This window comes from Anguilla anguilla, chromosome 9, assembly GCF_013347855.1.
Source record: "Anguilla anguilla isolate fAngAng1 chromosome 9, fAngAng1.pri, whole genome shotgun sequence".
NCBI lineage: Eukaryota > Metazoa > Chordata > Actinopteri > Anguilliformes > Anguillidae > Anguilla > Anguilla anguilla.
In genome coordinates, this window is record NC_049209.1 from 42,076,120 (window position 1) to 42,102,305 (window position 26,186).

Here is a 26,186-nt window from a genome sequence, read left to right on the forward strand (position 1 = left end):
GAGAAATTTTTCATTTCAAGTGTTTACTTGGCCCTGAACATCGAAGCCTAACTGCTTCTTCTTTGCCATATTTGGTAAATGGACTGTATTTATATAGCGCTTTCATCCAAAGCGCTTTACAATTGATGCCTCTCATTTACCAGAGCAGTTAGGGGTTAGGTGTCTTGCTCAAGGACACTTCGACACGCCCAGGGCGGGCTTTGAACCGGCAACCCTCCGACTGCCAGACAATCGGTCTTACCTCCCGAGCTGTCGCCTCTATGTCTTGCAACATTAGCGCATATATACTGTGTGTGTATATATATATATATATATATATATATATATATATATATATATATATATATATATATATATATATATATATATATATATATATATATATATATATATACACACACACACACTATTTATATGTACAAACGAGTGACAAAAAAATAAAGCATCATGCTCATGCATTAGTGTGATATGTTACGAAAAACAGAAGAGCAAGATTTCCTCAGGAGACTGAGAATATCAATGTGTCAGCAAGAACAGTTCATTGACAACTACATAAATAAGGATATTACAGTAGGGTTTCAGTGCATAAACCCCTTATTACAAAGACAAATTTCAGAGTTCAGTGGTGAAAAAACAATAGGCACTGGTCTACAAAGATGTAGAAAAAATTTATATGATCAGATGAGTAATCCTTCACCATATTCTTGACAAGTGGGCAAGTGCATGCGTGGCGTACACCAAGAGAATGGTACAGGCCTGAATGCTCGACCCCTACATTGAGGGGGTCCGGTGGCTCTGTTATGCTGTGGGGGGCATTTTTCTACCATGGTTTGGGTCCACTTGTCTGCTTACAGGAAAGTGTCACTGCAAATCAATACAGTTTTTATGAGTGATCACCTTTATCCTATGATAAAGCAAATCTATCCTGATGGAAGAGGTCTTTTCTAAGATAACAATGCCCCCATCCACAGGGCACGAGAGGTCACTGAATGGTTTGATGAATATGAAAATTATGTGAATCATATGCTATGGCCTGTGCAGTCACCAGATCTCAACCCATCTCGACCTATGAGAGATTTTGGACTGACATATATCATCAAAACACCAAATGAGGGATTATATTTTAGAAGAATGGTATTCCATCCCTCCAGGAGAGTTCCAGAGAGTTGCAGATTTTAAGCCAAGGTGCACTGAAGCTGTTGTGGCAGTTTGTGGTGGCCCAACACCCTACTAAGACACTTGAGAGTTTGGCACTCAGCCCTTAAAAAACATTCATTTATGTAGCTTCTGACCCCATTTCATCAAAAATGTTATACTTCCACACAATAAAGCCCAAAACTGAGGGGATTTTGCGTTTGTTTCCTTTGTGTTCTTCTTTTTCCTGCATGATTACACCATCACAATTGCTCCAAGCCCACAAAGAATGTCTCCCCATTGGACATTTAGGTACATCAGCCAATAAAACCTTGGATACACACACAAAATGGACATATATACAAGTGCACAACTACAATGTCTATGTCGTGGTGCAATGGGTAGCACATTTGTCTATGTAGCTTTTTGGACGAGCGACAGGTTGGGTTCAAATCCCCCTTGGACTCAAGCAAAACTTTAATAACTCATTGCACTGTCCAGCTGGGTAAGGAAAAATAAAACACTAAAACTATTGCTTTTGCATCTGTACATTCTTTCAGGAAACCCACTTATATTTCTGCAATCCAAATAAAATACACCCACACTTTAGACAGTTCCACTTTTAACATTAACATTTAACGATAGCTACCTTTCTAACCAGACCAGAGACCGAGTGTATAACGTTAGTAGCCTACAGGTACCGAAATTAAGTTGCAAATATACAAGAACTTGTACATTTAGTAAAATGAACTTGACAATTATTCACCAGCGGTTTCATACGTTTTGCCTGAGGCAATTTTTGTTATTTGACACTTTGATGTGACACAAAGTTTGAATTACCAAATTGTCTTCAGATGGTAAGATTAAAAAACACAGGGCCGAGTTACAGTGATTTGTGCGTGTGAGTAATTTGGCATGTTTGCAAATTGAACGTTTTTATCAGATACATATGGAGAGAGAGAGAGAGAGAGAGAGAGAGTATATATATATATATATATATATATATATATATATATATATTCATCAAATAAGAGGAAAATAGTCCACTATTTTCTAATATTTATGGGCCAAATAATATAAATCGTCCAGTATTCAATCCATCTATGCCGAGAGTAGGCCTATTACAAATCTGTCGCAAACCTCTGATCTGAAGTTGCTTTAACGGGGCCAGCGCAAGGGGGCACTCTCCATAAGAAAAAAGAGGAAAAAATGACGCAAAATATCTGCGACTGGGTGCTTGACGAACCACGTGGGAAGGAGTGCATCTTTGAGGTAAATAGCCGCACTGCTGTCTTTTTCACCACCGCCCAGCGATAGATATTTTTGTTTTAAGGTAGATTGTTGGATCAAAACAGACTGTGTATTTTGTAGTTTTTTGGATTCTAGACCATGCCCCACGACCCTGACCCCCCTCCGGCAAAAAGATTTAAGCCGGGGTCTCCTTTTTTTCGTTTGAATAAAAAACCTGGGATGTTGCTACCCAGAAAAGGAAACGCACCATTGCCTATAGACGTACAACGGAAACATCTTCCTATTTACCAGGCGAAATCCCAGCTCATCAGCCAACTCAGGCAGCTGCACAATGCTGTCCTCATAGGTAAGCCGTGAACACGAAACAAGTTTTTTTTAAGTAGATTGCAAACCAGCCAGCCAAATGCGTAGACTAAAGCTGCTGCTTGGCTCGTCTATGATTTTACACTATCCTGCTACTAGATTAATGCAAGCAATTTTGCTGACTACTCAGTTTTAAGTTGAGTTTTCAGATGTGTGTATCTGTTTACGTATGAATGTAGCTAAAAAGAAATGTTTCCTGGATAAATTATGTAGCCTTTGACGTGCACGTTATTCTGCGAACTAACGTTTGTGTTTTTCCTACGTGCTAATTATTTGGACAGGTGAAACTGGTTCGGGTAAGACTACACAGATTCCACAGTATCTTTACGAAGCTGGCATTGGGCGACAGGGAGTCGTGGCAGTTACCCAGCCTCGCCGGGTTGCTGCGATCTCGCTGGCAGCGAGGGTGGCAGAGGAGAAAAAAACCCAACTTGGAAAACTGGTTAGTTTAATGACGTTTGGTTATCTTTTTAAAATAATTAAATGCGATGGCGCTTGTTGTATTATAACATGATTTCAGCCTCACGGACAGACTCCTTTCTTAATGCTTACAGAATTGTGCCTATGCTGGAGGGATAACTAGGGTCAGGTTGGCCTCCATGCATATAGTCACCTTGAGTGGTGTCACCCTCGACTCATGTTCTGTTTTGCTCAGGTGGGATACACAGTGCGGTTTGAGGATGTTACTTCCGCCGAGACAAAGTTAAAGTTCATGACGGACGGCATGCTGCTGAGGGAGGCTATCGGTGACCCTCTGCTGCAGCGCTACACGGTGGTGATCCTTGATGAGGCGCACGAGAGGACGGTGCACACTGACGTGCTGTTCGGAGTGGTTAAGACGGCGCAGAGGAAACGGCGGGAACAAAACAAGTTCCCTCTGAAGGTAAAACCTGTCTCGCGCTGTGAGGACGAGAACTTCACTTGTAAGGTTCGCAGCAGGCCAGGGTCAAATACATATTAGTTTTGGATTCAAATAATTTTCTGTGTTCTATTGATCTTGCCTGGTGTAATTGAGCCTGCCAATATGACCAGAAGGTGGGGTTTGCACTTCTTGAGAGTATTTCATTAGCCGCGTTTCCACCGCAGGAACTATACCCCGGAACTAGGAACCTTTTGAGGAACTCAGTGCGTTTCCACCGCAGGAACTAGGGTCTAAATTTAGTTCTGGGGGCTTTGTTTTACCCCCCAAAACGTTCCTGCTCGGGGGGTAGTACTTTCCGAAAGTACAGGAACCTTTTGGGTGGAGCTTGCAGCGCTGAACATTTCTGATTGGTCGAGTACTCGTAGCATTTGTGTTGTATTTATTTTCCGCCATTACCCGCCATGTTTGAAAATATGCAGCGGCAAACCAATTTATTTTCATAATAACAAATCAAACTTGTATGTTATGCGGCGCAGTAGCCTACTTTTGGTTATAGCCTGTCAACGTCTTGGAATTATAACGTGTGCTCTTCTGTTCTTTTCTTGCTTTAGTATTCGTTTTATAAAATGCTAAGCATTCGTGCTGGGACAGCATATTACGTAGGCTACCAAAACATTCAAACGGATTAATTCGGTTGCTGAATATTTTCTTCCGGATTTTCTTTGTTAGCCCGTTGTAATTGACTCAAAACGTTTGATACAGTTATGTGAGGTATGCGGTAGTTCTGCATAATTAACATTGGTGATACAGTACAAGCAAACTGGAAATCACCTTCCGCACTTTTTATCCGGGTAAAATAACAGGTTAATTCTAGTAATCTTCCCTTTAGCTTTTTCAGACTGCCGTAATTTTACTCAATTTTACTGCCATTTTTCAATTCCACGAAAAGACCAGGAAGACTATGGACTCATTTATGGTGCATGGTTCGCATCTGGAGGGCACACTTCGCTGCTCGGCTAGCAGTAACTTCGAAGGAAAGCAAACGGTGGCTGTACCACTACTAATTTACATTTTCACGCAAGTCCGAGTTTTCGTTCTATTCTTGTCATTTTGCGATTAGCCTATATGGAATTGACGACGAGAAATAATAAAACGTGTGCATGTTTTCTGCTGTTAATGAATGTGTTTGAGAGGATATATGAAAATCAATAAATACAAAAGTAACCATATATAGTCATTGTTGGTAACCCGTTGTATATAAGTGGAATAAACCCCTCCGGGCTGTCCCGGTTATTAGAAAATAATGTAGGCTACTTCGGTGGTAGTATGGGGTTACAGAAGAAATCATATGACAGATGGACCGACGACAACGTCAGTGGTAATTTGCCTAATCTTCGCGGTACTTTAGACCCCGGTGGAAACGCAGACAACCATTGGCTGAAGGAACCTTTTAGTTCCTGGTAAAGTAGTTCCTGGGACTGAAAGTTCCGGGTAATTTTGGTGGAAACGCGGCTATTGTTTCCAATACACCAGACAAGATCAGTGAAGCGTAGAATCCGAAGTATTTGAATCCAAAACAAATACGTATTTGACCCAGGTCTGGTTCGCAGCCTTGTATTACAGTGAGCCTGATTAGCTGAACATTCTGATGTGAGATAATTCCACCTAAATTCTGGGAATGCGCTTTTGGAATAAACTAATTTTCAGCTGCTGCTTCTGATGAATGTGATCTTGTGTAAAGTGGACCTCTAGTTGTGGGCAGACCTATAACATAATGCTGGTTAAAACTGGGTAGAACCGGTCAGTTTGAGGAAAGCAGTCACACACGCTGTAGCTTCTCCTTCCAGACACTGTAGAGGGAAGGTGTAGATTTATACATGCGCTGACCCAAAGGTTCTCCCTTTTCATTTGCATTTCCCCACTCCTTTTGTCCTGGCCTTCAACACTCGGATGAAAGTAGGACACCGCCCACCACGCTGACTGCAGCTGGGCTTCTGAACTGAAAGAAGCTGTTTGTCGTCTCTCCAATGCCAGGTGCTTGTAATGTCGGCTACTATGGACGTGGACCTGTTCTCCCAGTACTTCAACAAGGCCCCAGTTTTGTACCTGGAAGGCAGGCAGCATCCCATTCAGATCTATTACACCAAGCAGCAACAGTCAGACTACCTTCAGGCTGCGCTGGTATCCATCTTTCAGATCCATCAGGTGAGTGTTCTTACCAGTGACCAGTGTGTCAGGTGAGACACAAAGGGGAAAGGGATGATAAATATGAACCTGGTTTTGTTTGCTTTACAGCCCTAATAAGCTATTCCAGTTTAATTACCCTTTAGTAACCTTTCTTAATGCGTCACCTTCGGTACAGCAGCCATGTTTTTGCGGTCTTGACGTGAAGCTTGATGGTCGGTGGCTGTGTGTTTTCTGCGCAGGAAGCACCCCTGTCACATGACATCCTGGTGTTCCTGACCGGCCAGGAGGAGATTGAGGCGCTGGCCCGCACGTGCCGTGACATTGCCAAGCACCTCCCCGAAAACTGTGGGCCAATGACGGTCATTCCCCTCTATGCCTCCCTGCCCCCAGTGCAGCAGCTGCGGGTCTTCCAGCCGGCCCCTAAGGTAAGCCCGCCCAACCAGGGCACTGCAAACATTTCACCGCTTTGTTCCTTGAGCCTGATAACAGGGAATTTCCCGAAGTGGAATTTAGCGGTTGGTTGGCTAACTTTTGTAAACATTTTGAAATAGCTCGGGCTTTCATCCAATCAGATTTCAGCAAATCAGAAACATTTCTGAAAGTTTCCTTGCCTCACTCCTTAATCCCTCACTTTCAGGAGGTTTTAAATTCATAATTCACAATCAGAGTGTTTCTCTCAGTGTCAATGCTTTATTTAAACCTTGGAGAAGCATTGAGGGAGAGCCCCGCATTTACAATACACGTATATTGTAAATGAGGGGGTTTGCATTTTACATGTTGCTTCCCAGGAGAACAATGGTAATAAAATACAGCTTACCTTCCTGACATAGTAGCGCATCACAGAGTGGATTGGGGGTTAGGTGCCTTGCTCAAGGACACTTCGACACACCCAGGGCGGGGTTTGAACCGGCAACCCTCCGACTGCCAGACAAGCGGTCTTACCTCCTGAGCTATGTCGCCCCAGAGTTGTACACTGCCCTTGTACCCTTGAGCAAGGTACATAACCTGAATTGCTGCAGTATATATCCAGCTGTATAAATGGAAGCAAATGCTATGTAAAAAGTTATGTAAGTCACCCTGGATAAGAGCGTCTGCTAAATGCCTGTAATGTAGTGCTTGCATTATGCTTGATTCAAGTCATTTAAAATGTATAAATCGTTAATTTATAGGTTCATAAATTATACGTTTGACTTTGTAAATAAGTCGGCAGTCACATGGCCTTGAACACACTTTCTGTTCTGTGTGTTTTCAGGGCTGCCGGAAAGTGATCCTGTCCACCAACATCGCAGAAACGTCGGTCACCATTTCCGGCATCAAATTCGTAATCGACACCGGGATGGTGAAGGCGAAGAAGTACAGCCCAGGTGAGGTTCCTCTGAGTCCGGGAGACGGGAGCTCAGACCCCCCCCTCTGCCCAGAATGACGCGCGCGGTCACGCTGACGCAACAGCGACGGGCAGAACGAAGCGCCCGCTTCGAGGCTGCCGACGAAAGAGCTTGCGCGGGTAGCGCCTGGCGCTGACGGCCGGTGGGGCGGTTTCTGTCGTTTTGTGGTGCCAGACAGCGGGCTGGAGGTCCTGGCCGTGCAGCGGGTGTCCAAGGCCCAGGCGTGGCAGCGTGCGGGCAGGGCCGGCAGGGAGGACAGCGGCCTCTGCTACCGCCTCTACACCGAGGACGAGTTCGACAGCTTCGCCAGCATGACCGTGCCCGAGATACAGAGGTGAGGACTGGAGGCAGAGCTGCCCTCTAAGTCGCCCTGTTTGTTTTAGCTCATGTAACGTAAGATGCACTGCAGTTGTATTGAGGTGAGTGACTAATTATTGACTGAAAGTGCTTTTAAATGACTTGGCTGAGGGTTGATGATGTGGTTGTTGTAAAGCCAGTGAGTTTGTACTATCCTGGTTGTTTCTGCAGGTGTAATCTGGCCAGTGTCATGCTGCAGCTTTTGGCTTTACGGATTCCTGACGTCCTCAACTTTGACTTTGTGTCTAAACCATCCCCGGGTAAGTATATTTTTTATATATATATATATATATATATATATATATATATAATATAATTTATTTAATTACAATACACATTGATCAACATCACTATCATGTGATGTAAATGTGCCAGATTTAGCTAGATTGCTAATTTCCATCTGTTGTCCCTGGGCAGGCTGATGTTAACACATTAATAACAAGCAGACCAGACTAGAAGCCATAGTACAACATTAAAAGCACATAAAAACAGACACACAGAGCTTGTAAGCAAGCATTAGCAACACAGAAGCAGGCACATGCAAAGGAACAATGGAGCACATAAGGCAAGCATATACAGCATAAAACAAGCACATACAGAAAGTATTAAAGCATAAAAAAGCACAAAACGATGCATTACATGATGACATGCAAATACTCCACAATATTACACAACAAACATGCAGTTTAGTGGTGACTTAACAGCCATAATATACATACATATATACATACACGCATACACACATACATATATATATATATATACACACACATATATATGTGTATATATATATATATATATACATACATACATACATATATACACATATATCCACACATACATAGACACAGTATACACATATAAACAAAATTTAAAATACTGACAGCATATTTAGATATCATGTTGACATTGTTGATTACCCAGTAACCAAATTTTTAAATTTCAGGTGAATGTGCCAGTGTTTGTCAGGTCCCTCAAGTCTGCAGGCAGGGTGTTCCAAATATGTGATGCTTTCAAAGAAAAGGCTGATTGCCTAAAAGTGCTTTTCCTTAATGGTATTATTCAATCCCCTCTTGTGGATGCCCTAGTGGACCTACTTGTAGTTTTCTTCACAAACTCTGTCAGCACAGGAGGAGCAAGACAATTAAGGATTTTAAAAACTAAACGTGCGTCTGCAAATTTGACCAGATTTTCCCAATTTAGGAGGTCATACTTGGCTAAGATGTCACAGTGATGATGTCGGTTTGACCTTTTGTCTAGGACCTTTAGAGCTTGTTTGTATACTGTCTCAGTGGGTTTAAGAGTTGTCTTACATGTCTGTGTCCAACTAGTTTGACAGTAAGTGATATGAGGGATAATCATGGCATTCAAAAACAATTTTGCAGCCTCTGTCTCTAATAAATCTAAAATTAGCCAGGTTAAATTTCACCTTGTTCACAGTTTATTTTTGTATGTTTCTTAAAATTAAGTTGTGAATCAATTATGAGTCCCAGATATTTAAACTCATGTACTACCTCAAGTTTCTGCCCTTGGACAAATACGTCGGGATCAGTTACCAAATCCATTCTTTTTGTAAAAAACATGCAAACAATTTTTTTAAACTAAGACGTAAGCATGATTTGATCAGCCAGTCTGCATGGTCTAGAAATGAACCATGCAGTTTATATCCCTGACTACACAGTGGCCTTTGATCTGTTTAACAGCAAGGAAAATGATATGGCTAAAAGTACATTTGAACGAGCGAGCTCACATCTGGAAGAGCTTACAATGGTGCGTTTATGTACACCTGAAGGGCTTAAGCAAAGCCACAGCGAGCATGCGAGCACATTGTTTGTGCTGTGACTTACGGGATGTGTTTCCATTTGTTTTGGACAGAGGCCATCTGCACTGCCATCGAGCAGCTGGATGTGCTGGGGGCCGTGGAGCGCAAGGACGACCAGGTGACGCTGACGCCGCTGGGGAAGAAAATGGCCAGCTTCCCCCTGGAGCCCAGGTTTGCTAAGGTACAGAAGGGCGTTTGGTCTGTCGTGTTACCAGGGTTACGGTAAGGTAGTACCGCGTGCGTTAGAGCGGCGCGTCTTTTAGACGCCCAACAACTGTGGCAATAGAGGGGTGGGCGTGGCTTTACCTGTGTTTGCTTTGTAGTGTGTGGGCGTCTTCCAGGAAAATTGTCCAGGTACTTACTTTCTAAATGGCACCTTAGAAAGTACCTGGACAAGATACTGGTGGGTGGACACACTTCTCCCCTTTTCATCCAGAACGTTGTATATACATCCTTTATACACCCTTTTGATAAACTGAACCCGGTACCGAATGAACAGAGCTGGCCGCTGTCGGCAGCATAGGGACGGGTTGGTCCAGATACAAGCCCATCCCACCATCTTATTCCTCCATTTGCCACTGGTGAAATATACTGCTCTTTTAGGTTATAGGCGACTTAAGACTTGTCCAAGATAACCCTAGACAACCAGTAAATTAATATCCTTTATTTCCAAACCATTGTCATGTCTATGTTATTTCACTAATTTAGGCTGTACAGACATACCAAATTCTGATTGGTTGTTCAACTCCATTGTTCTGAATAAAGCTGACCAAACCTCACTGCACAACATAGCTATTAAGATTACAGTATGCTTATTTCGGACAGGACTGGGCCACTCTGTGACACCCCTTCCAGGGTACTGACCTCCCCCCGCCCCCTCCCAGTGACGCTCTGTCTCTCTCTGTGCCTGCAGACCGTGCTCATCTCTCCCGAGTTCTCCTGCTCGGAGGAGGTGCTGACCATCGTGTCCCTCCTGTCGGTGGACAGCGTGCTGTACAACCCGCCGGCTCGGCGGGAGGAAGTCCAGTCCGTGCGCAGGAAGTTCGTTTCCAGCGAGGGCGATCACGTGACCCTCCTCAGCATCTACCGGGGCTTCAAAAATGTGGGCGGAAATAAGGTGGGTGGGTCTAAGGCGTGAGGAAGAGCATTAGCCTATGCGCTCATGCATGTGGGGAAATTCTCCATCCATCCATCCATTATCCATATCCGCTTATCCTGGGCAAGGTCACAGGGGGTGCTGGAGCCTATCCCAGTGTGTGGTGCTGTATTCAAACCAAAGACCTTTGCATATCGGAAATAGATCTACATCTTGTTGACGTACACAGTAAAGTGTGCAGTGTTAAATCAATTTTTGCTGAGTACATATGGACACCGCGCATTTTACTGTGTACCGGTGGCATGGCCGAACCTCTCACTTGATCCGCTTCTTCTCTCGTCACAGGAGTGGTGTCGGGAGAACTTTGTAAACAGCAGGAATATGGGGCTGGTGGCTGAGGTGCGCTCTCAGCTAAGAGAGATCTGTATTAAGGTATGTAAATGAGCTCTCTTTTATCAGTAATGGCCTGTTCTGTGTGACATCGTTTGTTAGTCTTTTAGAAATGTGTTGTATTGAGTATGCATGTCATTGTGTATACAACACCATACACTAGACTAGAGAAGGGTAAGGGTTAGTTTGCTGTGTGACCGGTTAAGTTTAGATAGTTGTCCCAAGTGCCTATTCTCTGTCTTGAAGGTTTGCTGACTGGTCAAGTGTCTGTGTCAGAGGTTCTCCCATGTGACCATTCTCTCTCCTGAAATGTAGCGGGGGATGACAGGTTCTCCCATGTGACTATTCTCTCCCCTGAAATGTATCTGGGGATGACAGGTTCTCCCATGTGACTATTCTCTCTCCTGAAATGTAGCTGGGGATGACAGGTTCTCCGATGTGACCATTCTCTCTCCTGAAATGTAGCTGGGGATGACAGGTTCTCCCATGTGACCATTCTCTTTCCTGAAATGTAGCTGGGGATGACAGGTTCCCCCATGTGACCATTCTCTCTCCTGAAATGCAGCTGGAGATGACAGGTTCTCCCATGTGACCGTTCTCTCTCCTGAAATGCAGCTGGAGATGACAGGTTCTCCCATGTGACCGTTCTCTCTCCTGAAATGTAGCTGGAGATGACAGGTTCTCCCATGTGACTGTTCTCTCTCCTGAAATGCAGCTGGGCATGACGCTGGAGTCCTCTCGCGGCGACATGGCGAACGTCCGGCGGTGCCTGGCCCACGGGCTCTTCATGAACGCGGCGGAGCTGCAGCCGGACGGCGGCTACGTGGCCCTGGACAGTCACCAGCCGGTGGCCATCCACCCGTCCTCCGTGCTCTTCCAGGCCAAGCCGGCCTACGTGGTGTTCAACGAGCTCCTGCAGACCTCCAAGTGCTACATGAGGGACCTCTGCCTGGTGGACGCCGACTGGCTCCACGAGGCCGCGCCCGAGTACTTCCGCCGGAAGCTGCGGACCGGCAAGAGCTAGCCGCCGGGCGGCCCGGAAGCGCGGCGGCCAGACTCCACCTGGTCTCTGTTCAACTGCTGGATCTGTACACTCGTTTTCTTAAAGTTGGTTCACTGTGGGCCGTTGGGTCTGGTCAGATAGACCTACATTGTAGCAAGGCTAATGGGGGAGAGAGGGGAAAAGATGGAGTAGTTTTCAGGGCAGAAGCTCATTGACTGGGTTTTCTTTGTCATTGCCTTTAGGCTTCATGTGTTAAGTTTCAGGGGTGGTCTGTGATGGCTTACCTCTGCAGTTTCAGGACTAAATCAAATGAATATACCTCTGGTTAACCCTTCTGTTGCTGTTTTTAGTGTGCAGTAGGGCTGGGACTTTTTCAGATTGATACATTGATTAATTTATGGTGCAAGTCTTATTTTGCATGTAATGTAGCAAAGTGATTTCATAGGGCAAGTTATGCAGAAAATTATTAGAAATTCGGTTATGGAGACTATTGTAAACTGGATTGGTTATTCTGATTACATCCAGCTTTCCTGCTAACTGCATAAAATAGGTAAAAATGTGTTGAATATTTTTCAAAGTTTCCTTTGAAAACTGTGTATAGTTTCCTATTTTGGTTCCTTTTTTGGTTTCCACCAATGAACAGCAGTGAATGCACATATTAATACTTATGGGTCCATTAAAAAAACCTAAGCTGGTGGACCAGTAAATTTATATTTAATGATCCACCCGCTGTAATATGCGAATCATTTGTCCCAGCCCTAAGGTCCAATACAGTACATTTAACTGCCTGTTTACAGTCTTGTATCTGCTAATTGAACGCTGCATTACCAAAATTTTGGAATATTTTCAAACAATGTATTGGTTGCTGTTCTTTTTCCGGAATGTTCTATCACATGGTTTGGTACTCCTGACTACAACTTCAACAGTTCCTGTACCTGGCAATGTCTGGTAGGACTGTCAACTCTGTATGTTTTTATTGCAGGAAAGAGGAAGTCCTTTTCTTTTAAAAAGCTGATTTATTTCTTCTGTTAATCTCCGCAACAGAACCACCTCAAAAATCTTCTTATGTGTTGACGTTTGGCTCTGTTGGGTTTCATTTGAGCTGACTGAGTATTCACGTTTCTTCCTAAATTGCGGAAACCCTTTGTGAAATTGAACTATGTCCAGACTAAAAATTCATGACACCCATGAAATATAGGCCACTAACCCAATGATTTCTCAGTATTCTTATGAGCATATTGTCTCTCTAGGTCAGTGAATGAGGTTATGAGTCAGTACAGTGTCATTTGGAGGAACATGCCCACTGGATTGTAGTGCACAATGTTCTCATGAGGAACCAGGAAATGATCAGGCTTCACTTTGAGTCACCAAATGCATGTTATTTTGTAGTTTTATAGTTAAACTAGTTTTAGAAAAAAAAGTGCTGATGTTCATAAGTTTAGCTGCTGATCTAGACATGGCCTGACATATTTTATCAGTGAATTCATATTAGTAAACTTTGAGCGCTGTTGCACAGTGCTAGTTTGTTCATGCCAGTTTATTGTAGATAGATGATGCTATACATGGACTATGTGCTGTAGAGATGAACCTCAGGTTTTTTGGTAAATTTAAATGTGGAGTAGGTGATGGTAAAAATTATCTCCATGGTACATTGGCATTCAATGTGATGCACATTGGAAGAAAAGTTTTCTTTTGAAGAATATATATTGCACGCTGTCTTTAAACTTTTATATATGTATGATTGGAAAAATTAAAGCAAAGCCAATTAGAGTATGCGGCAGAAAGTTTTTGCAGCAGTAAGATTCTTTACTGATGTGTATCCGGACAATTTTATACAGCTGTTTTACAGGTATTTATACTGTCTTCTAACTGAATGGCATTGCGAATTAGATTGAGTTTGTGCATGCATAGTTAATAATAATATATTGACCTCTAGATATTTCATATTGAAAGGATAATTCCTGAAATTTTGGAAACGTACATCAAGCGATTCCGGTAATTGAGCAATCTAAGGAGGACGCGTTTGTCGGCCATACTAACGATGACCACCACTGAATTAAGCAGAGCCCATTCGTTTGCATGACAACCTAGGATGTTTACCATAATATTTTCATAATTAAAAAAACATTGCAATCACAGTCATTGTTAAACATAATTGTAGTGATTTCTTAAAAACAAGACCTTTACGTTAAAACCTCGGTATTTATTAAAATGATGCCAACTGTGGCTTCAGTATCCTCTTAAACTGGAAATCCAACATTCTGCTTCAATAAATGATTATTCACATAGAAGCTAAATGGGGACTCATGCTAAGACACTGACTCACATTGATTTACGCGAAACTAATGAAACCTTGTCCCCACTGGCACCACTCCAGTTGTAAGCAGCACAAGATTGTGGAATCAATATTTAAATTTGATATCCCACAAATCCCCAAAAAATCTTTTTTACCATGATGTTATCCCATTGAAACCCCATTTTAAGATTTCCCACACATACTCAATTAATAGTCATGACCAAACACTAAGAGGCCAAGACTGAGCTTATAGTGTTGAGCGTTGAAGGGAATTTCCGGTCGGTACATAGAGTATCTGTCCTCATGCTTTGTCCATGGCTGCTCGGATGAATTGTGTGTGGCAAGATGGCAGCAACAGAATTTGTTGTTAGTTTGTCGAACTTGGTGCAAAATAATGCAGAATATAATGGAGAATGTTGCTTTGCAGTTGTATGAGATTTGGTCAGAAAACTTTGTATCATTCATTTACAGTGTTTATAATAAACTATTTCCACACCAACTTTTATTTGTGTGCGCATACCTAATTATTTTATTATTTATTATAACATTTTTATTTTTCAAAAACAAGATTTCATGATAAAATCCTAATTGGGATTTTTTAAAAGCAGACCCAATCGTGATTTGCACTATAATTCCACCAGGACACAGTAAGCAGTTAATAACAATAAACGTCAATGGTCAAAGTCTATCTGATTGCAGAGCTGAGTAAATTCTGACAGACTTCCCCGATACTGTGAGTGTTTTCAAATATTTGTTTTACTGGAAGGGTTTCCAAACTCTTTTCTAATTTCATAAAAAGTTACAAAATTTTGGAAAAACCTGCTTGCAATACCTCAGGACAAGTGAATATATAAGACAGGAGGGTGCTGCTACCTTTGGAAGATTTTCTTGCAACCTGCCCACTCAGCATGGATGTGCTTACTGTGGCCGCTGTCCTCAGCCTCCTCTCTGTGAGTGCAGCTAAACCCCTGAACTGTGAGGATCTCGTTCAGCCTCTGGCCCTGAATGAAACTCAGGTAAGCCACTGCATTCCGACTTGAGACACGTTCGATCAATCAAACTTTAGTGGCGTAGCACATTTCATAGTTATGGTTACAACTCGATGCGCTTTAAACAACAACAAAAAAAGAAGAGATAAAGCTAAAATTAGATTACTCAGTGATAGCAAAAACGGCAAACAAGGTCAGTAGTAACTTAGTAAATGAAGTAGATGAAGATGCCTGGAGTAAAGAAATGTGTTCATAAATTTAGATTAACCATATAATGTTATATTAACCGTATGTGTAATTCAAAATAAGGAAAATGTCAGCATATAATAGAAATTGAGGCAGGTTGGGGATATTTCACACAAACTGAAGCACACATGGATATATACAGTAATTTAAAAGAGCTTGTAATACAAACTAAAGCACATGTAGACATACAGTATAATACTAGTGTTGGGGAAACTACCCTGAAAGTTTAATTGTACAAACTGTACAAACTGCCAATTACTTCACACTAAAAGTAGTTCAGCAAAGTTGCACTAAAGAGAAATGAAGCTTGCAAAACTATAATCACTCAAAAAAATTCAAACTACTTTGCAAATAAATATTTTAAAATGATCATTATCATGTTTCACAGACACAATGCTCAGCAATGCCTTATTTTTGCTCACGGGAAGAACCACTATACAGCTCATTGGGGATCACCAGCAAAGTGTGGCAATTGATAGTGACTGTTGGTAACTATAGTGGAGTGGACAGCTTCTCAGGATTAGAGGGAAAAGAGAGGCGATATTTGGTCAAAGGTGTTTGGGGAAAAACATTTAATTTGATGCCTTCCCTCACCCGATGTTTGTTTTCAGATATCAGGGAGATGGATCTACACTGAAGCAAGAACAGACCACCAGCATTACGTTGACGTGTTGAAAACCCTGAACAGCTCAATGATGGATATCGTGCTGTCGCCACAAAATGGCACTGCCGTCATCAAACAGAAACACATGTTGTAAGCGGCTTCAAATTCAAATTCATTCACACCACTTTGAAGAAGGCAACCCGCCTCACTCACTTTCACCATTACTAATGTGGTTCCTTTTCAATTGCAGGAATGGAAAGTGTCGCTATGCTGTTCGTAATTTGATATTGTTGAACAACACCATGCGTAATTTATGTAAGTAACACTTTTGTCTCCCTGTTTTTTGTAGTATATGTTAGTAGGAATTTTTACTTGAGAGGCATAGAACTACATGGCCACACAGTCATGACAGATATTTGCAAACTGCTGTTATCCTGTCATTCAGTATTATTATAGGAGCACTTAATGAAGAGCACATGAAAAACCATACACTACAACTACTATAAAGCACACATAAACAAGTTTATCTCCACTTGAAAGACTGGTGAATAACCTTTATTCAAACAGAGATACTTGATTTAAACCGCATTTTCAAAAAATCTGTTAACTACTTCCTACTTTGGTAGATTTGGTTCCTCTCTGCTGTTAAAACTATTGAGGCAATTGTTCAGGGTAGTTCTGGTTCCTCTCTGCTGTTAAAACTATTGAGGCCATTTGTTCAGGGTGCTTTCTACTGGGTACACTGGTTGTAGACAGAATTTAGCAAGTGAAGGGGATGGTGGGTTGGTAGATCACTCTATGATGTTCCTAGTGTATCTAAAGTAGACGCAGGAAGTGATTTCTTGCACATTCAGCACACTGAAGAAGGCTGTTGCTGAAACATTGGTGCTTATTGTACTTCATACATTTATGGAATAAATTATCAGTTGGAGTTTACTAGCGACTGCTGTCTGTGTTTTTCTCCACTCAGTGTGACAGCTAACCGTAAGATACATGATACAGAAAAGGATTGCAGCTGGGCTGCAACATTCAGTTAATTGCAGCATAAGTTAGGTGTATTAATAAAACTACCTTTAAGTAGGCAAGCAACGTAACGGTGTATTTAAGTGAAATGATGGCATACATTGGTGACATGTTTTAGATGGCTCTGTAAAGCTCATTCTCTTCCTCAGATGAAAATGGTAGTATGACTATCACCGTCCTGCCCGCCTGTCCTGACTGTCTCGCCCTGAGCTTCACAAGAATGGAGCCCGGACTCGTCATCAGAGCACTCAAACTCTATGGTATGTCCACTCTGGAGGCAGCCAGCAAACTTAACCTCTATGTTATAATGTGACGTGAATGCTAACATAATATTGAACGGATACACACCGGCATATTTGACACAATTTAAGTGAAAAGGACTCAGGTGCTGATGGGTAATCCTCACTTTAACTGGCATTTTTGTAAAGTGAGACCATTCAAAAGCAGTTCTGAATCAGTGTACAGGTGGAGTTAAAGGTAAAGTTACCTGCTCTCCAAATTCCTAAACTGGATCAGTCTCCCACATTCCACAGTCTCCTGCCAGCTCATCAGGCAATCAAACTGATATATTTTCTTTTTTTACAGCAAAAACAACAAAGTTAAGTCCTTCCGACTTGGAGATGCACCAGAAACAAGCGGAGTGCCTTGGGTTACCACAGCCAACCTTCAAATACGATGGAAAGCAAGGTCAGTGACCACATCATCAGTTGTGTTTCTCTCCAGCTCTGCAACTGCCACATCAAAACTTGGCTTAACAATAACACAGACCATATACAACAGGTCTGGAAGAACCATATAATAGTAGTGTCTTAACCTCATGTGCACATGACCACTATGTTACTACTCACATGTTATGTCTTATGCTTACGTTTTAAGGGCCTTCATCTTAAACTGTGCAAATTGCATTTACAGGCATTTCATTTCATAGGACCTAGGTCACATAAAGGCCTTCCTCTTCTGTCCCTTCCTGTTGCTGTTCACAGCCTTAAGCATACTATTCTCCTTTTGTCATCATTGCATCCTATTTTCCGAGAAGTCCATTTGATTTTGATTTTTTTTTTTTTGGTTTTGTGAGACAGTGTGATGACATTAAATGGCCTTATATACTATACTTTATGTAATTATGTACACTGTTATATGAATTATCTACTAATGATTTAATAATTTGGTCATAGTGTATGTCAACTGCTGTAGTAAATATCTAGCAACAGAAGTCTGCTCTAGAATGTAAGAAGCATGCACAGTGAACCCACACAACCAACATATTTAATCATCATCAAAATTTGCACATGACAGACAATAAAAACAAAATATCCTTCCTTACAGACTCATCTGTGTCTGAACCAGAAGGAAAAAAAATTACCATTAAATCAAACATGGGAATTCAATGGTTTGATGACAATCATTATTCTCATTTACAGATTTCTGTCCTGATGAAGAGAAACCTGCAGTCACAGAGGAGGAAAAACAAGGCGACAAACAATGAAAGTGCTTGGTGAAAGTGGTCATTGAGTGACATATTAGGTACACTTTAGTGGTAGGAAATGGCAAACATTGTTGGGCTGAATGTCCTGGTCTCATCATTATGTTATGTTTTGTAGTGTTATTTGCAAATAAATGTTTCATTTTCCCACGGCATGTTGTTGTTTCTGTTACTTTCATCACACACAATAGAGAAAGCCGTGAAATAAGGATTAGTTACAAAGGGATAAGAAAAACATTCAAAAGCAGCACACACAAATATCTCATTTTCACTGTATATCATATGCACTGCCACTTGGTTTCCACATAATGACTAAAAGAGTTAAAAATAAATAAATTAATTAAATTTAAAAAACCAAACACACAAGACACCCATTTTAACACCGGCTGACTATAAAGGAATATACTTAAGTGAAAAACACTAACACTGACACTGACACCTAGTGGATATCCGAATCTCATTTACACTAAAATTACACTAAGAAAATAAATGTGAACGTACAGAAAGTTGCGTTCCTCTATTCACTGTGGGAATCCGTGTATGTATGGTTGACCTACTAACGTTGTATCATGCTTGTGAAATATACGAATACTTAAGACATTTTCAAAACTCCAGTTATTTACAAAACAGTACATTTCATCAGTGTGAGCGCTAACCATAGAAGTGCACTGGGATAATACAACCGTCAGTACCATAGACTGTAAAAACTATAATGGAAACGATATCCGGGGCAAAGTTCGAAGTTTAACTTCAACGACGAGGTCAAGGTGTCCTTTCACACGTGTTTCCAGCAGTTTCTGAGCAGTGAGCACTCTGCGTCGGAAGAGCGACATCGAGAGTGTTTAGACCGTTTGCTTGTCCGCAATAATGTTAAAATCTCTTGCCAGTGTGGTGACCACAGCGGCTCGTTTCTCAGCGAGGACAACCACCGGGTCCTGGGCCCGAGCAGTGGAACCTCTTGGACGACCGGCGCTGTGTATTCCAAATTCGGCAACAACTCGGCCTTTCACCCGGTCGATTTGGATGATGCGAAACAGCGGGTCTACCTCAGGATACAGCCCAACATTACTCTCCTCAAGTCGTAATACTCCACCTGTGTCATGTGGTTGTGGAGGGCTTCATACAGAAGGTCGGTACATTTAATAGCTAAGTCTAGATACGTATTGTTTCTGGCTGTTTTAGCTAATGTGTCATGCTGTTAGTTAGCTAGCTGTCCGCGAACTTGCTTGCTTCACGATTGCTGCCTTTGGTGACCGTGATAGTTAGCTAAATTGAATTGATTCATGGAGCCACTGTTTAACTCGCTAGCTATTTCGATGAAGAGCTGCGATCTCTAGTTTTCTACTTTAGAGTTCACTGGAGCGTTAGCTGTGTAGAAGCATCAGCAAGATAGAGATTGAAACACGTGACCTTGGGATAAGCATGGAGATGTACGTTCGACAGTGGTATAAAGCATCTAGGAAGGATCGAATAACAAAACAAGGATGCATATAGCTTAAATTAATCTCTGTGTTAGAGTTAATATATAGCCGTTAATTTAACCCCCATCACATGGTGAGTAATCTTAATATTGCTGCCTTTAAATGTTTACTGTATTTCTTCTGATTTTACAATGTCCTGTGTTTCACAGCAGGAGTAATTGTGAGCCGTGTAATTGTACCCTTGTGACATGGTTCAATATACACGGTGCCTTTGTTTTAGGGGATAAAGCATTTGCAGAGTTCCTTTCGGATGAAATCAAAGAGGAGAAGAAGATTAAGAAGCATCAGTCACTTCCCAAGATGTCTGGCGGGTGGGACATTGAACTGAATGGCACAGAAGCCAAGCTAATTCGGAACCTTGCTGGAGAAAAGTAAGACTCCAAGCGCAAGTATTATTTTACGTCATGTTTTCGATTAGTCATAAAATGGAGGAGACTCAGAACTGTTAAATTGAATGTTTGGTTTTTCTTGTCTTAAATGTCAGTGAAACAGAATTCACGCTAAGGACTAGTTCTCCGAAATACTGCAGTCTTCTATTCAATAGTTTATGTGCGCAGTGCAAGACTAACCATTAACTGTTAACCACACTGTCAGAGATGATTGATGGTTAAAACTTAAACAGCTTCCTACCTTTTCTCTCCCTCTTAATCTTTTAGAGTGTCCATCACATTTAACATCAACAACAGCATCCCTCCCAACTTGGAGGAAGAAGCGGATCAAGGGCAGAAAAGTGGAGAGAATGAGGTGAGCCACTGCTGTTCTCCTGCCAGTCCTTAACTTTCATAACCAGTGGGCCTATACCTGAGGTGGGCCACTGCTGTTCTCCTGTCAGTCCTTAACGTTCATAACCAGTGGGCCTATACCTGAGGTGGGCCACTGCTGTTCTCCTGTCGGTCCTTAACGTTCATAATCAGTGGGCCTATGCCTGAGGTGGGCGACCAGCTGGCTTTAATTATTTAATTAGCCCTAACATTTACGCCATCTGACGTTTTAGCTACATTTCTTGGTAAGCCATGAGTGTTAATGGAAAATTGCTCTTGTGTCTCTTGTGTATAAAATGTTTTGCTGTGATGTAATCTTCGAGTGAACTAGTATTGGTGTGTACCAATTAGCTTATTTGTTCAGGGTAGTTGGTGGAAACAAAAACCTGCATGCACACTGGCCCTCCAGGACCGGAATTTCCCACCCCTGGCCTAGATATTTAAGCCCTTTTTTTGGCTTGCTGTCCTATTTGACTATGAATGTGTGAGTAATACATTATGTCTGTGTGCTTCCTTAGCCTGAAATAGTGTCAACACCCAACTTTGTGGTAGAAGTAACCAAACAGGCCTCAAACACTTCCTTGGTGTTCGACTGTCACTATCCAGAAGATGAGGTGAGTCTTGCATGTTTTTGACTGTTATTTTTTGCCGGACTTAATGGTTACTTATGCAGCTGTCAGCAGTCCTCTATTAAAATGCCTTCTTGTGTTCTGTGCTTTCCTTTGGACCATTTTGATTATTTGAGTTCAGAGTCCAGTAAAATGACTCGTATGTATCTGCTTTTCATTTCTTTGCCCAGGTGCATGTGGTTACATGAATATGCTGGCTGTGCATTAGGCAGTCTTGGTGTGGATGTTGGTGACTAAAAAAAAAAGTTTTTTCTCAATGGGGACACTGCTTTCTTTCTCAGTCCGGTCATGGGGAAGGAGAGGAGGAGAGCGACATCTTTGCTATCCGCGAGGTCAGTTTCCAGCCCATAGGGGAGGCCGATTGGAAGGAGACCAGCTACACGCTCAACACAGATTCTCTGGACTGGGTATGCAACTCACCTGGGGTTCTATAAGGATGTTTTATAAAAAACAATGTTGATTCTACTACCTAGTTGATCAGGGCTAATTCAGCCTGTTTTTGTGCCACCCAAAGCGATTATATTTTACTTATCCATAGCATGCTAAATGCACAAACACATACTATGTATCTTTATGTGAAATATGTAAGTTGTGATTATAGCAAAATGATTTAGTGATTCAAGTGGTTTTGATATTCCAAGTGCTTAAAGCTGGTGTACATGCTAATTATGTAGTGCTTGATAAATTAATGGAGAGAAATATTAGTGATCTTTTGACCTTTAACCTTAGGCTCTGTATGACCATTTGATGGACTTCCTGGCTGACCGTGGAGTGGATAATACCTTTGCTGATGAGCTCATCGAGCTGAGCACTGCCCTGGAGCATCAGGAGTACATTTCATTCCTGGAGAATCTCAGTGGCTTTGTCAAGTGCCATTAAGATCAAATGGCCAACAAAGACAACCTTTTCTCACATAACACCTCTACAGAATCCACAAAAAGAGAAAACAGGCATTGTTCTCTGTTGTCCCTTAAGTGAAGTTAACATGTAAGAATGTCACACATTGAAATAGTCAATTTGGACCCTCAAGACTTGTTAATTGTGTGCAATGATGGACTTGTCCTTAAGCAACTTTGTGAAGGCATATGTAGTATCAAGAACTGTGGGTTCATTGCTGGAAGCTGGAATTTTGGATATTGCACAACAAAAACAAAATAACTAACATATGTCTTGGGCCATGTCTGAATCGTTACACTTGGCTACTGTTGAGTACACAAGCTGCATAAAAGTTGTATACAAATTGCACACGCAGTAGTAGGCTAGTGTGCGGTCTCGGACATGGCCCTGGTTTCGTTGAAAGAAAAGCATCTCAAACTCCAAAGTAGTCGATGGCAACTCTAATATTTTACCACTCAAGTAAACTCCAGCAGAGTAGTTTGAGCCTTTTGAAGAGTACATGTTCAGTCCTCCATTTTAATATTGAGGCTTGAGTAATGGGAAAAAAATTGTGTGCACTTAAATCACAGAATTCCCCTCTATTGTTGCAGTGTGGTGGAACAAAATTAAAGAAGGGCAAAATGTACCAGTTCTTAAGCATAGCCTTATAATTTAAATGTAAATTAGAATTCTTCTGGAACATCAATAAATATGTTTACTTATCAAGTGCTTGACTGTATTTTTAATGCCAGTTCTCTAGTGTGAATTTTACAGTGAGAAGTTGTAGTTTGTGTTTTTACATGCAAATTGTCCCCTTGGATAATTTAAGCAAGGCTTGACCAGTACCTGGGCTTGAAGAACCAGTCTTTCTGCACAGATTTTCTAGTACTGCACAGCTGATAACTGCTTGTAGTAACACCTAGGCTTATCACTTACCCTAGACTAAACCACATCCTGTTTTCCAATCAATGACCACGATTATGAGTTGCAAACTTGCATTCAACAAAACAAGCTCATTGTGTTTTAAAATTATCTTTATTTCACAGAAATTAAATCCTAGTTTCCAAACACTGAAATTTGAAGGTACAACACTGGTCGCTACAGACAACTATGTTTCTGGAGCATCTTCATAAAACGACTGACAAGTAGTCGCACACCTGAAAAATAAATTTTACTCAGTTACATACTTTGGCAATGGCAAAACTATTTTTCAGTTGCTTTTGTGTACAAATTTCATGTTGGCCATTTAGTGGAGGCAGTACTGAGAAATTCAGTACTGGCATAATCATTTGTTTCCATGCCGCTCCCAAATCAGTACCACATGCTTGAACTGAAGCTCAAATCATCTGTCAATGAGCTGCCAGTAGAAAATGTGAATTCAGACAAAGGCATTAAAAATTCAGCCAGTTACCTGGCAACTGATGACCATATTTGGAGATCCATCCGTGCTGCTGGCCATGGAGAAGACTGGATTATGCAGACACTCCTCCATGTGCTCTGTGACCCTGCTCTCCAAGAGAGCCTGCAGGTGTGTAGGTGTAATGTTCCTGTGCTGGATATGAGAATCACAGGGTAAACAGATTCAGGTGCGTCAACTTTGTTGTACGTCGCTCTGGATAAGAGCGTCTGCCAAATGCCTGTAATGTAATGTAATGTAACTGTGGTATAGTGAGAAATAGAAGAGGGACAATGAACAAAAAGCCTACCCTTGTGTTGATGTACACCCCGCACAGACATGATGTAAAATGGCTGTTCACCGTCAGATAGTTCCTGGAACAGTAGGGAACACATTTAAACAGTGTTTAAGCAACAAAACTTGCCCAACGCAACCTCACCATCAACTTCTCCAACCAAAATGTTAAGACAACAAAACTGATTTCAGAACGGTGTTGGGCTCCAGCTGGTCCTTCAAGACTGATTTATTTGAAGAACAGCAGTCAGTTCTGCCATAAAAATACAACCCTTGTTTATGTAAAAGTGAATCGAGGCATCATGTCTGAAAAACATCAGTCCAGGGCACATGGGCACAGCCCTGCACAGTGTGTGTGTGTGTGTGTGTGTGTGTGTATATATATATATATATATATATATATATAATGCAATAAAAATGCATCGTTTTAATGAAAACAAACAGGTACGCACACTGTGGTGGTTCACCATATCCAAGTCATGTTATGAGACCAGGTCCATGCCATACTCACATGCGACAAATCGGACACACAATTTGTCCTTCTTCCTCCATTCCTTCCACTACAGCGTTTAAGTACCTCTCCTCGTACTGCATGCTTTTCTCAAACTCCTCAATAATCAACAGTTCTGATGAGGGAAGAACAGTTTCGATTTAGATGCTGTATAAACAACATATGTAAAGCAATCTGTAAGCCCTTTTGAAAAATCCCACTTGCCGAGTAACAGGTTAACTATGCCAATGTACTAACATGGGTAAACCCTTAAAAGTATAAACAGCTGGTGTATAAACCATAGTTTATAATCTAAAATTTAAATCCCCTAAATTTTCCCTTCATTGATCTGAAACTCTAAAACTACTCAGAGTTTGAAAATAGAAGGACATAGAATCTAATTAAAGATTCCTTGGAATATTTTAAAAATGTTTTATCTTTAAGGAGAAGGATGTCAGCATGATTAATAAACAACCTTGAGAAACCAGCTCCTGCTGGATCTCCTCAAGCACGGCCAGTTCATCACTCTCCTGCATGAAACTGTACACCTGTAGAGACAAAGGGATGATTATCACATAATGAAATTAACCGATGAATAAACTGCTTGAAACAGCAGCACAGAGACTCACCTCCCCAATGCCGTCTTTACGCCAGAGCGAGGGCAATCTGCTGTCCGCAGACTGAAGCGCATTCCACTCCTCCTCCATCACTTCTTGGACCAGGAAAGATCTGTCCGCTCCGCAGCGTAGAGTCCCTCCAATTTGCCGGTACTTCTCCAATAACCGTGAGCGACTGTTTTTTAATCTGTCCACACAGCGCTGCCGGGCAAAACGAAAAAGCTCAGTAACAATGCCTTCACCATTTATGAAATGTGTTGGCGTTTTGTGTATAGTTATGCAATGAGTTTTATATACAACCAGTACTCCAGTCTGTTGTACCTCACTTGGCCTTATATTTATTAATGGTATCCCTATCCATAGCATTTCTCTTTCGAATAAAATTCATTTTATTCAGATTACTTGCTACAGCCTTTCTATATGTAATATGCTTATGCAGAAAAGCTGACACTGATCTTAGCCATATTGGTACTATTGCTAGTAGTAGTGCTACTACGAGTGTAATGAACTCAACGCTTATAATAAAATAATCTTTGCACAGGTTGTTCTCAACCAGAGTGTTCTGGCGCAGCCGAATATAAGATGTTGCCGCTGGACATTTAAAAGTTGTCAAAACAACATTAGTGCACGGTACTTGAAACGACCTTGGATACAAAACGAAATAAAAACGCCGATGTTTGTTACCTTCCTGTAAGTTTCTTTCCATGGCGGAGTAGTACCCTTGTACATGGAGCGATGTCTGTGTAGAGCATCCATCTATTTTAGCTAACACCTTTAAAACGAGTTTGAGACCGAAGACAAACACAAACTTACTACTCAACAACACATGAGTACACGTCTTGTTTTTCCCGGTTCGCGACTTTTAACCTTTTCCAAGGCGACGTAATTACCAGGAAGTAGCTCAGTTGGGACTTGTAGTCCAAGCAGCCTGCATAAAATAACTAGTCGCTGCTAGTGAATACGATTTTATGAACATGTATTTACTAATATTGAATTCACACCAGAAAAGTAAAGTTAATACATAAAATAATTATGCATTACTTTTATATTTTACAAAACACAATATTCTCGGAATAGTGGGAGGCATATGCCAGTAAAATTTATTAATTTTACATAATTCATTAGTATACAGGTTTTTCTATTTTTTATTT

At 41.5% G+C, this 26,186-nt stretch overlaps 3 protein-coding genes across 4 annotated transcripts; 2 read left to right on the forward strand and 1 right to left on the reverse strand.

Annotated features, from left to right (window-relative positions):
- Positions 1 to 2,382: 2,382 nt before the first annotated feature.
- On the forward strand, positions 2,383 to 14,642 carry dhx33 (DEAH (Asp-Glu-Ala-His) box polypeptide 33). The gene is made up of 12 exons (XM_035433653.1): positions 2,383 to 2,731; positions 3,030 to 3,190; positions 3,404 to 3,631; positions 5,645 to 5,815; positions 6,037 to 6,222; positions 7,050 to 7,161; positions 7,357 to 7,516; positions 7,711 to 7,799; positions 9,415 to 9,542; positions 10,275 to 10,478; positions 10,803 to 10,889; positions 11,563 to 14,642. The coding sequence occupies exons 1-12, from the start codon at positions 2,524 to 2,526 to the stop codon at positions 11,869 to 11,871; spliced, it is 2,043 nt and encodes a 680-aa protein (XP_035289544.1). The 5' UTR covers positions 2,383 to 2,523; the 3' UTR covers positions 11,872 to 14,642.
- A 4,596-nt stretch (positions 14,643 to 19,238) lies between these two features.
- Positions 19,239 to 22,964, forward strand: c1qbp (complement component 1, q subcomponent binding protein). Its single transcript, XM_035433654.1, has 6 exons — positions 19,239 to 19,620; positions 20,193 to 20,343; positions 20,629 to 20,716; positions 21,252 to 21,347; positions 21,644 to 21,769; positions 22,092 to 22,964. Exons 1-6 carry the CDS (start codon positions 19,359 to 19,361, stop codon positions 22,239 to 22,241), a joined length of 873 nt encoding a protein of 290 aa, XP_035289545.1. The 5' UTR covers positions 19,239 to 19,358; the 3' UTR covers positions 22,242 to 22,964.
- A 290-nt stretch (positions 22,965 to 23,254) lies between these two features.
- On the reverse strand, positions 23,255 to 25,887 carry rpain (RPA interacting protein). Of its 2 annotated transcripts, XM_035433655.1 has the most exons (7): positions 25,720 to 25,884; positions 25,048 to 25,236; positions 24,894 to 24,966; positions 24,440 to 24,554; positions 23,945 to 24,008; positions 23,650 to 23,790; positions 23,255 to 23,395 (listed from the first exon to the last, which is right to left on the reverse strand). In XM_035433655.1, exons 1-7 carry the CDS (start codon positions 25,789 to 25,791, stop codon positions 23,366 to 23,368), a joined length of 684 nt encoding a protein of 227 aa, XP_035289546.1. In that variant the 5' UTR covers positions 25,792 to 25,884; the 3' UTR covers positions 23,255 to 23,365. The 2 variants fall into 2 exon arrangements, with proteins under 2 accessions (XP_035289546.1, XP_035289547.1); XM_035433656.1 differs by lacking the exon at positions 23,255 to 23,395 and having other exon boundaries at positions 23,701 to 23,833; positions 23,897 to 24,008; positions 25,720 to 25,887.
- Between the last annotated feature and the right edge of the window lie 299 nt (positions 25,888 to 26,186).

Bases quoted from the DNA above. Each gene is read 5' to 3' on its own strand.
- dhx33 (XM_035433653.1), top strand. From the start codon at position 2,524: ATGCCCCACGACCCTGACCCCCCTCCGGCAAAAAGATTTAAGCCGGGG. The intron at 2,732-3,029 runs GTAAGCCGTGAA...TTATTTGGACAG, and splicing joins GCACAATGCTGTCCTCATAG to GTGAAACTGGTTCGGGTAAG. The intron at 5,816-6,036 runs GTGAGTGTTCTT...TTTTCTGCGCAG, and splicing joins CCATCTTTCAGATCCATCAG to GAAGCACCCCTGTCACATGA.
- c1qbp (XM_035433654.1), top strand. From the start codon at position 19,359: ATGTTAAAATCTCTTGCCAGTGTGGTGACCACAGCGGCTCGTTTCTCA. The intron at 20,717-21,251 runs GTGAGCCACTGC...GTGCTTCCTTAG, and splicing joins AGAAAAGTGGAGAGAATGAG to CCTGAAATAGTGTCAACACC. The intron at 21,770-22,091 runs GTATGCAACTCA...CTTTAACCTTAG, and splicing joins ACACAGATTCTCTGGACTGG to GCTCTGTATGACCATTTGAT.
- rpain (XM_035433655.1), bottom strand. From the start codon at position 25,791: ATGGATGCTCTACACAGACATCGCTCCATGTACAAGGGTACTACTCCG. The intron at 24,555-24,893 runs GTTGTTTATTAA...TTCCCTCATCAG, and splicing joins GCAGGAGCTGGTTTCTCAAG to AACTGTTGATTATTGAGGAG. The intron at 23,396-23,649 runs GTAACTGGCTGA...TTTATTTTTCAG, and splicing joins ATATGGTCATCAGTTGCCAG to GTGTGCGACTACTTGTCAGT.